The sequence below is a fragment of the Daphnia magna genome, linkage group LG8, assembly GCF_020631705.1.
Source record: "Daphnia magna isolate NIES linkage group LG8, ASM2063170v1.1, whole genome shotgun sequence".
Classification (NCBI taxonomy): Eukaryota; Metazoa; Arthropoda; class Branchiopoda; order Diplostraca; family Daphniidae; genus Daphnia; species Daphnia magna.
The window spans coordinates 5,102,572-5,115,097 of NC_059189.1; the positions used below are offsets into that span (position 1 = coordinate 5,102,572).

Genomic DNA, 12,526 nt, shown 5'->3' on the forward strand with positions numbered 1-12,526 from the left:
GGTAGACAAAGATATGGTATATTGTTTCTTCATGATATGCCATCTCGATTAATAGCTAAGAATGAACACACACACACACAAAAAAAGAACTAGAACTACGTCATTATTGTATTTACATATTAATAAAGAATATTAACCAAAAAAAAAGGGGCCAACCCTGTCTTCCGTCACAGCTTGTCTTTTGATAATAATACATTTTTTTTACTTATTTCTTAGATCAAATTGCAACAGGAGGGAAGAATGGGTTGACCGCAGACTTGGTGAGGCGGCGTTACACAGTGGGAACGCGGGCCGGGCTTTGAAAGAGGCGCGCGCTTGACGATGAGATAAGCTTATACCCTAGGTGGGCGTGGGGTCTAGGGGAAGCCGTCGCTTGCCGTATATAAAATACCACGATATCCACAGTAAGGAACGTCATACAGACACAGCTGGTCGCGCAAGCTAGTTCACACGATTCAGCAGGAAAAGCAATTGACTTATTTTCATTCACTCGCTGATTGTTTTGGGAAGGAAAAAGCTCCACCCTTTTGATTTTTTCTTTTCACGCTCTATCCCGACACAATTATCGCTGGCCGCCTTTTTTATTTCAAGTTATTTTTCGAATTCAGTTAGCGAGAAGAGGAAAAATAAAGAAACAAACAACATAAATTGTTTAGTAAGCAACCTGTTTATTGGATTTCGGTTCGGATTACTCTTCACGCAGAGTCACCAGTTCCAGCCGAAGTGAAACGTATCATCTGTCGACCTCAACATTCGATCTTCTTTTGAGAGTTTCAAGGAACTGTGAAAGCCTATTATCGCCAGTTTGCCTATTTCTCCGGGTTTTTTTCTGTACTCTGTCCTTTCGAACACGAGCCTGTTTCATCGCCGTTTCATTAAAGGACGACAATCGGAGAAGAGCATCAGCAGTTCCAGTCGTCAAGGAAACAAAAGAAAAATGCATCAGAAATCAACTCATTCTGTTCTTATAGCGGTGATTGTTCTCAGTCTTCTAGCCGTCTCAATTCAGGCCTACCCGTCCTGGAGGTAAGTTTCCATGATCCCTTTGAAGATTATTTATAGTTAACAAGCTAACTATACATTTATAAGCATCTCATTTGCATTCTCGTTTATTGATCTCTGGTTATTTTCATTGTGACTATTACAGGGGTAGTAGACAGAAGAGAGTGTCCGATCAGCGATTGGCAGAGCTACAGACTTTATTGGCTCTGGCCCGTCTCAAAGGCAAGATGTCTTCATCGTCCGGCAAATATTACGGCTACGTCGACCCGTCCAAAATGTAAGTGTTCATCCACTTTTCGATAAAGCTTGCACCCAAAATGCTGTGTCTAATTGCGCTCTTGTGGACGACAGTGGCCGTAAGAAGAGGAGTCAAGACGAAGAGTCGGACGGATCGCTGATGGACGCTCAGATGGACAACGGCAGCCGGTCGGAGGAAGACCGAAAGGCAGCTGAAAGTCAAGAAGAGATATACGACGATATTTGGCGTTACCTCCGTGGCAACAACAAAATCCGTTGATCAGGACTCGGTGACCCACTCGTTACTCCCCTTTTCACGGCGTTTCGTCTAAGAAAAAAACAAACAAAACAAACTTCTTTTGGATTTTGAATCTCGGATTTCAACGGCATTAATTTTTACTCATTTCAAACAAACAAAAAACTGAACTGGAATTCCCTCTCAAACCGTTCCTACACGTAAGCTGCTCTTGTTTTGACCGCCACAGTCATTCCTCTCGATGTAAACGATGTGAATTCGATCATCGCGCCATCAGATCTGAGATATTTGTGAAATGGATGGCCTTTTGTTTTATTTTAGATTTTTTTAAATTCTTCCTTCCTTCTCTCGTTTCTCGCTAAAAAAAGAAAAACTCTAGTCACCAAGCCGGATGTTTTTGACTCCTATGTGTATATCCCATAAACATGTTCTCGCGACACGCGTGAATGCAGGTATCGCGCTCGAACAATGTTCTCCGCACGGTTCTTGACGTTCATCACTAAAGATAATGTGCATAGGATATTATATACCTGCCGCTTGATATGGCAGCCGCTAAATAGCTTCTCTCTTTCACTTTATCTGTCCCAATAAAAAACAAAACTAGAAAAAAAAATAATGCGATACACCAACTATTCCGTGCAAGGTGATCCTCATTTTGCTTGTGAGTTTCAATGTAGCCGTTTTTTTTATTTATGTCCAATTCATCCAATCATTTCCCCGTCTATTTATTTATCATTTAATGTATACTTTATGACCGATATTTGCATACACATATATTTTATTGTTATATGAAAAAAAAGAAGTTGTACCAACCCGATCGGGGGGTTCAGAAAATAGCCATCCGAAAAGCAAAAATTGAATTATCAATAGCAATTATTTTCCTTATGTTTGTGTACTGTACGTGAAAACAAAATGCTGTCCGTGTGTATTGTTAATTATGCACAACGCAATCTTTTTCGTTTGATATTATATTTGTCATTATTTTTCCTTTTAAGTTTTCTCGCCTCCTTTATTATATACCTTTTGTCATTGCACCGTCCCCTCTGTCCATTTTTCCCCCTTTTATCGTCGTCAAGATAAGACAAACCGGAACGTAAACCGGAGGAACCCGGGGACTGTGATCCTAAGGCCAACAAAAAAATGGAAAAAAAAAAAAAATGCATCATTGAAAAGAGAGAAGAAAATGAAGAATGGAATGATGATCAGCCATCGATGTGACGGCGAGTCACACAAGCCCATCACAATGAAATCAGCCGATTTAATATAACCGATGTGTAGGCTAATCTGCTACGTCTCTCCACCGAATAAGAATGAGAGACGCAACAAAGCAAACAGAAAAATCAATACATGTAAATGTCGAACACGCTGGCCCTGCAACTCTCCAAGCGTTTTTATTATCCTGCAGTTCAATATTTGTACATAAAGAATCATTAGAAGCCAAACACCCTTATAGAAGGTATAATAAAATGAATTCGATATATGTACGTAAGTCAAGAGAGAAATCACACACACAAATGGAGAGGAATGTTATTGCAAAGAAGCCAAGCTATCCATTGAAAAATACTCGGGCCTCAATATTGGATATAAGGGCATAGCATATTTTGATGATCACAAAGGGAATATTTGCTTATTCCTCTCCTGTCTGGCAATAAAAAATTGCGCTTTCTCCAGGGTTAAGATGACGTTAATTGTTTTACGGCATCTTTTGCCGTTCGTTTCGCTGCATACCCAAAAAAGTACAACGGCATCAAGTGTTTATGGGGCCTGTGTAACTGGGCGACAGGTCGGTGTGTGTGTGTACCCTATTGGCATTTACTATAAATTGGCTAATAAAAGACTGCCACGTCATTAGCTGTTTAACTTGGCAGTATAACGCTGCGCTTTTTTTTTCTTTCTAGAATCGCTATACTCATTTGCAAATAATAATCAGCGGTATGCTAATAGAGTGTGACATTTCGGCCGACCGCCTCCTATTACGGTGCTAAACCTGGATCGAGACTTGTTTATGTTTTCTTTTCCCCAGTTATGCGCACTAGGCTTCCGCAATGTTAGTTATGTGCCGCATTCTCGCTGAAACCACAAATAGAAAATGGCACGTTTCATTGCTGCTGTCTAGCTCATTAAAATACTATGTACAATGTTTTCTAGCCTCATGAGTCATGATGCAAATGCACATCTTTCCATTTAGAAAACTAATTTGGACATTGTCGGACAGGATCAATGATGTTTGCATTAAATTATTGGCTGGTGAGCGCAAGATTCGCGTAACTTCTAGTGTCAACTCCACTGACGTTCTGTAAGTTGAATTCTTTATTCTATGCAAGCGCAGATTCTTGCATAGTTCTGGAGGTTCACAATAGTTGGTTAACACTTGCTCTTTCATTTTTTGGCTGATTGGCAAAACAATGAATGACAAGGACTTTGCTGCAATGACTCCGTTTTCCTCCTTCATTAGCGTCTCAACTGCGCATTGTCCTCAGCCTCGTGTGGCACATCCATTTGATTAAGTTGCCATAAAAATGAGAGTAACTCAATAGACGCGACTAGACTACATTATGGGTCAAGCAATATCAGAGCTTCTAATTGAAACCAAGAGTGCTGCACATAGATGTGTCGCACAGACGACCTTTAGGGACTTAGTTATACAGTTTCAATCAAACGACAAGTGCCTCCCAAACACCATAGGGGTGTGTTACCTAACTTGTAATAAAACAATTGTTTCTGCAGTTACGTTGCGATTAATAGAACAGGACGTAAGATATCGTCTCATCAAGTAAGAAACTACAAGTTCATTGGCTTTTAGCAGCCATTGCTATTCCAACGATAGAAAATCCTATTAAAACATAAAAATAGCATCAATTATACAAGAAGGAGAAATGCTAGTTTCCCTTCCACGGCAAAATGCACAAGTCTAATAGACTAGCCTATTTATAGTTTGTTTACGTGTCATTGGTTGCAGTATAGATTCTGTGTAACAGGGTGAATCTTTTAGACAGCAGAGGTCCGTGGAACAAAGACCAATTGTCCAATTTCCCCCATAGGAGAAAGGAAAAGGTCTACAAGAACAGGTTGCCTAGTAGCAATCGCGTACCATTCGAGCGTTAAGCGCCTTTAAAGTGACGACGTCATTGATTTAAGTGAATCTTCCCTACCTGTATCATCATATATCACGAACACCGATTTACCTTTTCTTTACATCACGAACGCTATGGGCCATATATAGTTTTCAGGGGATGGTCGAAATCGTTAAACTAATCATTGGCCAAATGGGCGAAAAGGTCATCTATCCTGATGAATCAATTATGCAGCACGAAAGTTGGCTTCTCCGATGCATTTGTGCAGTTTGAACTTCCACACAAATATTCTATTTTTGTTTTAGTACGACCTCCTTTATGTTTCACCAACAATTTTTAAGGGAGGTTTTTTCTTTTTAAACGAAGGATTAAAAATCATTGATGGGATTTAGCATTGTAGGGGCGGCATCGTACACGGCCTTTGGCAAAGACAAACGTCGAAGTAGCTTGAAACTCGCTTGTTATTGTTTTACCCAAATTCCATTCAGGTCGTTAGACGGAAAAGAGGCAGAGCTAAAGGCCCCTTTTTTTTCATAGATAATGGATTCTGTAACAACAACAAAAATGGGACACGACAAAGATAATAAACATAAAAATAATAAATAATTAGCAAAGGCTACACAGTATACGTCTGCGCTTGCAAGACAAATTGAGTTTTCGTAAAAGGCAATCATCAAAGAGCTTCGACATCGGTGATATAGATATGTTAGCTGTGTACGTATATAGGGTTTCTGGGGGTGTAAGTTCACGCATGCTAATGGACGTTGCGGGAAAATAGATTCAAGGGATTTTGTAATCACAGACCTCCTATTTAATATCAGCAGCAAAACAGCCGCTTTCAATGTCATCCTATCCGAAAGCCGATGCTTATTGGATGCGTACTCCTAAAAGGATCAAATTCGACAGTGATCGTATAGTGTAAAGCAATCACTTCAAACGAACAGACATTCGTTGCTGATGGGATCGACGCCTCGTGAAGACTCACGTTACAGTAGACAAAAAAATAATAATAAGGGTTTATTTGATCCTTTTTCTGGAATCGCCGTTCAGCCTAACGGCGTTGGTCATTATACGAATTCCGTGGCGTTCGTTCAAACGTTCGGATTCTGCACGGATAGATGGCGTCTCCTTGGGTTCTCGTGCGTGCAGGTAATAACCAGTTGTCGGTCGTGATTGTGTAACTACTACACGATTTCCCCTCCACATTCAAACAACGGAGCGGGGTTTATTTCTCTCGACAAGGTCGCTCAGGTGGAAAGTGGGCGTGTTCCGGCCGTGAATTCGGGAATCTGCCGCACCATCTAGCGCTACACGATAGAGAAAAACAACCGCATCGTCTGGAATTCAGGCTGCCTATTTTCTATTTCCAAAAATCACGTTTGATTGCTTTCAATTCAACGGGTTTTTCTTTAGTTTAATCAAATAGGGACAGTCTAGCGGATAAGGGATCGTTATCGAGAATTGCAGCCACGTCGGTCTATAGAAGAAATGATTGCATATTTAATAACCTTTCTCACCCACACACATAAAACCCGATCCCATATTCCCGGTAGCTTGTTATTCCGGATGATTGTTCTGGTTGGATTTCTTCGATCGTTCTTTTCCCTTTTTTTGCTTCTCTTTATCTGAAAAATGTATTCCAAATTCTCAAAACCGCAATAAGAATGGTGAAGATAATGAGGGGCAGCCCTTTTGAATTTCTTTCGCGAAAACAATCAGAACAATCGATCCACCGTCGAGACAGGTGCTGCTGTAGTTCCATGTTTGTTTTTTACCTTTTTGCAAATGGACGAAACCGGGCCGGACGTTCACCACCAGAGGCACTACACACACACGCAAAACGGACCCCCTTCAATCCGTATTTGTCCACGACGACGACCAGTCAATTTCGACCGAAACTCTTTTTGTTTGCTGTCTGCTGATAATTTCGAATGGCTCACGATCTTGTGTCGCAGTCAAATTTCGCAAAACAAGTTACGTCCATTATATAGTACTCTTTTTTTGTGTGTGTGTGTGTATTTTAATATACCCGCGGTAGTGCCACCTTCATTCAACCGCCATTTCTTGAAAAGAATATAACGGCAATGAAGGTTGGGTGTCACAGACAGGACGAACGAACGACTCGCACGTAATAGACCCGAAAAGAAACAAGCAGGCAAAATCAGCATTGTTCTCCGTTTGAGAAGACGACGCCGAAATGGGGTCACGCGTGTATTTTTGAAAAAAGAAAAATCTAAAAAAAAAAAAAAACGCTCTTTTTATAACTCTCTTTTCTGAAGTGAAACCAACTAAAGAGAGGGGTCGCTATTCTCGCCCGTGACACGCGGGAGCGTGAGAAACATGTATGCCTTTCTGTATTGTACCCATGTATACCCCCCTCACACACACATACACAAAAAATGAGAATAATTTTTTGCCATCTAATAAACGAGCAGCAAAAAGGAATAAAACGTTCGTCAAAAAAAGAAATACAGACAAGTTTATCAAACAAGTCGTCGACATTTTTTCACGTCTAAGACCCATCTGTGCAATCATTTCGGGGCATTCTTGCCACATCAGTTCTCCGACAATGTTTTCTCTCTCAATCGGCTTCGGGCTGTTGCTGCTGATGAACCCATTCTCGTCACACTTTGTTTTCTTTCCATCGTCTCAACGTGAAATGAAATTTCATCAATTTATAGCGAGACGGTTAAATGTGTTTTCTATTCTTATCGAATCGCACGCCAGCCGCTTGTGTAATTCCCCTCGCAAAGTAATTGGCGTTTGAATATTTCACGCGCATCTCATTATATCGAAATTGCTTTGTATATTTGTAGCGCAGACAAAATCGCTTTGGCAGAGACGATTTTCCCCGTCGTGCTCGTGCCGTTGTCTAAACGTGGATGACCCTTTGAGTCAACCATCTCGGGCAAGTCGAACATAAGGGCATCGTGCAGAAATGAATGGGCTCCTCGTGATGGCAGAAACGACGAATGCCCTTTTCCATCCCAACTGGGTTGGATGAGTAAGCGGCTCCACCGGGAGCTGCCTCGGCATTCCCTGGGCACCACACACACATAAAGAGGGGCAGGAGAAGAAGCGAAAAAAAAAAAAAGAGAAATCCTTGGCCAGTGATGGCAAACTAAAAAATCTGAAGAAAAAAAAAAAAAAGAGAAGCAGTTTGTTTTCACGAAATGTCCTCCTTGACCCGTTGACCCTCTTGTTGTTTATCACATCTCTCTTTTTATATTCTGGCTGACTCTCTCCCGTACAACACGCCAATGTTAAAGAGTTGAATTTGAGCGTCACGCGTCCATACAATCCGCTCATCTTTGATTCGCCAAGTCCGGTGTAACCTCCCCCTTCGATGATCTCTTCTGCTTCTTTATGGTATTCTAACACGAAAGCGCTGGGAAAGAATGGCACAAACAATTCCATTGAAGAATGTCTAAACATTTTTGCATTGAAACATTCAAAGGAAGTGTCCATGGCAACAGCCTAGATCCTGTGTGGTAGGGGGTGATAGTGTAACTCTATTCGAATCGTCACGCGGCAGCATTTTCACTCAATGCGGCACGAGCCCGTACCACCACAGCCGTGAAAGTTTCTCAGTACTTGATGAGTGACGTAATCGCTCTTCTCTCTCTCATCTGGCATTATTATTTTTTTTTTTATTCCTCGTCATCAAGTGTTTTGTCCTCTCCTGATGTATTCAAATTCTACGAGGCGCCTTCACGATTGAATAGCCCTGTACACGTTTGTATTGGTATTTCGTTATTTTTTGTGAACAGTACGACCACCTCGGGGGTTACCGCACACAATCGAAGCCCATCAGACATTTCAAACCGCACAAGGCAGAGAGAGAAAAAGCGGTGCCGGTTCAGCACGGACGAAGAATGATTTACGGCCATCGCGACGGGGTCGCCTCTTGCAAACAAAAATCTTCTCTTTCGTGTGTCTTATTGCTGTCTGTTTTCTTGGGCATGCGAACGAACGACGAATGAAAAGGAAAAATCATCATCGTAACTCTCAGACGGTGCGAACAATTGAATCGTTTCCCCTTTTTATGGACATTCAAATCAAAAATCACGTGATGCCACATGACTGAACAAAGCGATTCCCTCTGTTGCATATACATCATACTTGTTGTCGTCGTGTTCTCCGTCGTGTGTGCGCAACATCAGCAGTTGCTGTCGAACGATGAACGGCTAATGCGTGCGCTACGTCTACATACACACTTCACCTACGCAATCGCATTTGTCAATTGTAACCTTTTGATCAAAGTCTGGCAGCCAAAAAGCTTGCGCAATACAATGGCCGTATTTAGGGAGGGTCAATTTTGTGTGTTGCCATTTGATGTTTCAAACCAAACAGAGATAAGGAAAGAGGAAGGAAGGGCGTCGACAGAGTGCTCTATTGTTTATACCTTTTGCGTATATATATGTACTATGCATCTGCCTTTCATTTGGCATTTTACAAGGCAAAAGCCGTCACCGCCAAATTTCAAATCGCTGTAGGCCAAACATCCAGGACGGAAAGCCAAGCTCGCAAAAAAATAAACTGAGAACGGAGGGGGCCACAACCCGGCCGCGTTTTCGTGAACTAAGCAATTCGAATTTGTTTCGCACAGATTAAACCAATAATGAGCAATGATGTGACACCTGGCTGCATAACTCAAAGCAAAGGCTCTTATCTATTATCGGTATCTTATATATCCATTGATTCTGTTCACATTCTTTACACGCCAAAAATGGATCATCATGTCGGCGTTTTTGTTTTGGTTTCGTGGCGTTTAAAGGACGGAACACATGACGAGCCGGACAGAAAATTGACATGGCACTCTTTCTTCATGGCCGCCTCAGTTGATGTGTTGACTGAAATAGTTTGTGTCATCGTCACTGGACCTTGCGCCTTTCATCTTTAGATTTTCTGTCAACATGGCGACAGTCGAGACACAAAGGATCGGCGAGTCAAGTAAAATAAGAAGATATCAACAAGATTAAGTTGACTTTCGTTTTTTTTTTTTCTATTAAAGAAATTCAAACATCGCGCGTGATTTACCTATACTTATGCTCTTAGCCGATTGTCTCTTAAATCAGACGGACCTTGAATGTCCGACAACATTGCAATGCTGTTTTTTTTTGTTCTTTATATCCTGGGCTGTCGTGTGGGATGACGTGAATGATCCATTCACGCGATAAATATTCGTATTCTACTTTAGATTCTCTCTCTCTCTTTGAAGCTCACGTTTAGCTCAATCTCACTTTGCGTTGTTGTTTTGGCTTCGTTCTTTCGTGTTTGTGTGTGTGTGTGTGTGTGTGTCAGATTTTTTTCATGCCCAGCAAGGCACGGCGTAACCTTTCATACTTGTCAATTCTATTTCTAGACGTCTCATTATAAACGCAGCTTATAGTTGTGTCATTGTGCGGACGAAAATACACCGTTACTTTATGCGCGGATGCCACTGTTAAAGAATATCTATCTTAATTCTCCCACCACGTCCATAAAAAAACAAAAAAACAACAACGTAAGCTGAATAGCCCCGGCATGTCAGTCCCGCAGCAGTACGGCACATGCACGCACGGCATTTTCGGTCTCAACAGCAGGTCGTTCTTCTTTTTTTTTTCTTTTTCTTTTGAGTGGGAGACGTTTCTTTTTCCCTCCCGTTTTCACGTCGCATCACGAATTCGTAACTGCCGGACGAAAATACGAGTGAAAACAATTTTTTCTAATGAGGACATTTTCGGTCGCGTTCAAAATCGGGAGTCGCCATCAAACGGAAAAAGCGAAACAACAAAATTCTTGGAAAAGAGAAACGAAGAAAACAAATGATGATCGGTTTCCTCCTCCTTGGCCCCGAAGGGTCGGAGAAAAATGATTGCAAAGTTAGACGAGTTGTCTTTCATCGGTTTTGATGCAATACCTGATCCCCTCCCACCTGGCAAATGATGGAAGAAACCCAACTGATGAATAAAGAAAAAAAAAAAAATGCTCAACCCAATGATCAACCAAACGCCCTAAACAAACTGCCTAACAACGTCATCCAAGTTTCTATTTGGGAAATGGACTTGGCTTCGAGTTGAATGGCTCCGCTTTTGTTTTGTTTTTTTATGTTGATTTCCCTTTTGTTTTTCTCGATCGATCCTGTTGCTGATGAGTTTAGAAACGTTGCGTGCCGATTGGGTCCTGCCCCCCCTTCTTCACATCACCATATGCATTCCCCCTATATATCTATATCTAGATGGAGACATCTACGCTGGATAAACACCTGTCCGTGTGTTTACAGGTTTTCGAACGCGCGTCCCGGACCTTTTTCTACGGGCTACTACACAACACGACGCAGCACATTCCACATTCACAATCAAGGGCGCCCCCACGGAAGAAAACAAGAGGAGTCGGCTCTATTCCTCCCCTTTTAGCCATCAGTTGGAGTGAGAGGACCTGAAAAAAAAAGAAAAAACAAAGATGGTTCTAACCCTTGATGGCAGCCGATAAGCTTATTGTCTAAACCACTCTCAATTCGAAGGTGTATACATGTGGAGGAAGACAGTTGTAAATATGAAAAGGGAAGACGGGCTTCGATCGTGAATCATCTGCGGTCGTTTGGACATTGTTCTTCTCCAAACATCGGAAAAAAGAAATCAGGGATGGAGATCGACAGACGAGAGAGAAAGTGGTTAAGATGAAAACAAGGATTTTGAAAACCCCAAAACAAGTCGATTCAAAATTCTGTTCTTTTAAAAAGGCCATGTTATAAAACCAAAGTTTATATCATACAGAGGAGCCAACACGAAAGGAAAGGTTAGTTTGATTGAAAAAAATATATTTATATTTATATTAACTGTATATATTTCGTGTGTAAAACAACTGCCGTGATTGGATATACGTCTAGTGTATTTCTTCTATCCTCAATTTACCCATTTCCTTTCGTTTTATCGTTTGACTGAACAAATGAAATACGGCACGTAGACGGGGGCGATTCAATCAAGCGCGTTCGATGGTTTAAGATCATCACAGCTATGTGGCCGTTTCGATGCACGCCCTCGAGGCGGGTCGTCACGTAGCACAACAAGAACCGACAGCAGCCACAAAAAAGAATCAAAGCAACAACAACAACCAAACGAACAACACGCAAGAACATAACAGACGAGATGAAGATGGAAAAGAGAAGCAGAGTATTTATCTCGTGCTATCCTCCACTTATTTCAATTTTCTTTTCTTCCTTAACGATTTGATGAGCCATTGCACACAGAAGAAGGAGCCGAAATGATGACTTGAAGATTACGTCAGCCGAGTTTTCATTTCCTCTCCGTCTTCATTCCAAGTGTGCGTCTCTTCTTGTGTCCCCGCGCTTCTAAAACGCTTTGAAATAGTTGAAACACGAGAAACGGAGAAACATCAACAAAAATGATAAGGAACAAACAAAGAATATTTAAAAAGAAAAAAAAAAAAGGGCTACCTATTAGTGAATGGGTGGCAACGGTTTACGGTTTATGGTGGTGGCTGGGTCAGTCACTGCTGCCGTGTTTGCTGCTGGTACACACACACGTGAAAAAAAAAAAATCCCTGCCCAGGAAAATAAGAAGAAGATAAAGAAAAAAAAAAAAAGTTTGTTTTTTCTTTTTTTCAGGGCGGATAAGTTCCTTGTTATTTCCCGACTCTTCTCAATCTTCTTTTGCTCTGTGTGTGTGTGTGTGTTTTTCTTTCTTCTCTTAGGTCTTCCTGGAGAAAATGAACGTGGGCGCTCCTTGCAGCTCCAGTCCCGCTCCCCATTTCCAAGTAGAAAGAGAGAGAGACATGAACCGCGCCCACCTTGACTTTTCTTTTTGCCTTTTGCGTTTCCCCCCTTTTTTTTCCCCCTCTCATCTACCTACCTTTATGTATACCTGCCCGCCTACCTTGGCTCGCAGCCCATCTGAGTGTGTGCGCTAGTCGACAGGGACTAGAGAGTCTCATTCTGACCTGGCCCGTGCGTCGA

General features: G+C 41.7%; 1 protein-coding gene and 1 long non-coding RNA gene across 2 annotated transcripts; one reads left to right on the plus strand and one right to left on the minus strand.

Moving 5' to 3' along the window:
- Positions 1-396: 396 nt before the first annotated feature.
- LOC116928323 lies at positions 397-2,861 on the plus strand. Its single transcript, XM_032935402.2, has 3 exons — positions 397-1,026; positions 1,148-1,279; positions 1,354-2,861. Exons 1-3 carry the CDS (start codon positions 938-940, stop codon positions 1,517-1,519), a joined length of 387 nt encoding a protein of 128 aa, XP_032791293.2. The 5' UTR covers positions 397-937; the 3' UTR covers positions 1,520-2,861.
- Positions 2,862-11,280: 8,419 nt separating this feature from the next.
- On the minus strand, positions 11,281-12,362 carry LOC123475309. Its single transcript, XR_006650345.1, has 2 exons — positions 12,008-12,362; positions 11,281-11,910 (listed from the first exon to the last, which is right to left on the minus strand). It is a non-coding gene; the product is annotated as an uncharacterized LOC123475309 (long non-coding RNA).
- Between the last annotated feature and the right edge of the window lie 164 nt (positions 12,363-12,526).

Excerpts from the sequence above, each read along its gene's own strand:
- LOC116928323 (XM_032935402.2), top strand. The coding sequence starts at position 938 with ATGCATCAGAAATCAACTCATTCTGTTCTTATAGCGGTGATTGTTCTC. Across the intron at positions 1,027-1,147 it reads CAGGCCTACCCGTCCTGGAG|GGGTAGTAGACAGAAGAGAG; the intron begins GTAAGTTTCCAT and ends TGACTATTACAG. Across the intron at positions 1,280-1,353 it reads TACGTCGACCCGTCCAAAAT|TGGCCGTAAGAAGAGGAGTC; the intron begins GTAAGTGTTCAT and ends TGTGGACGACAG.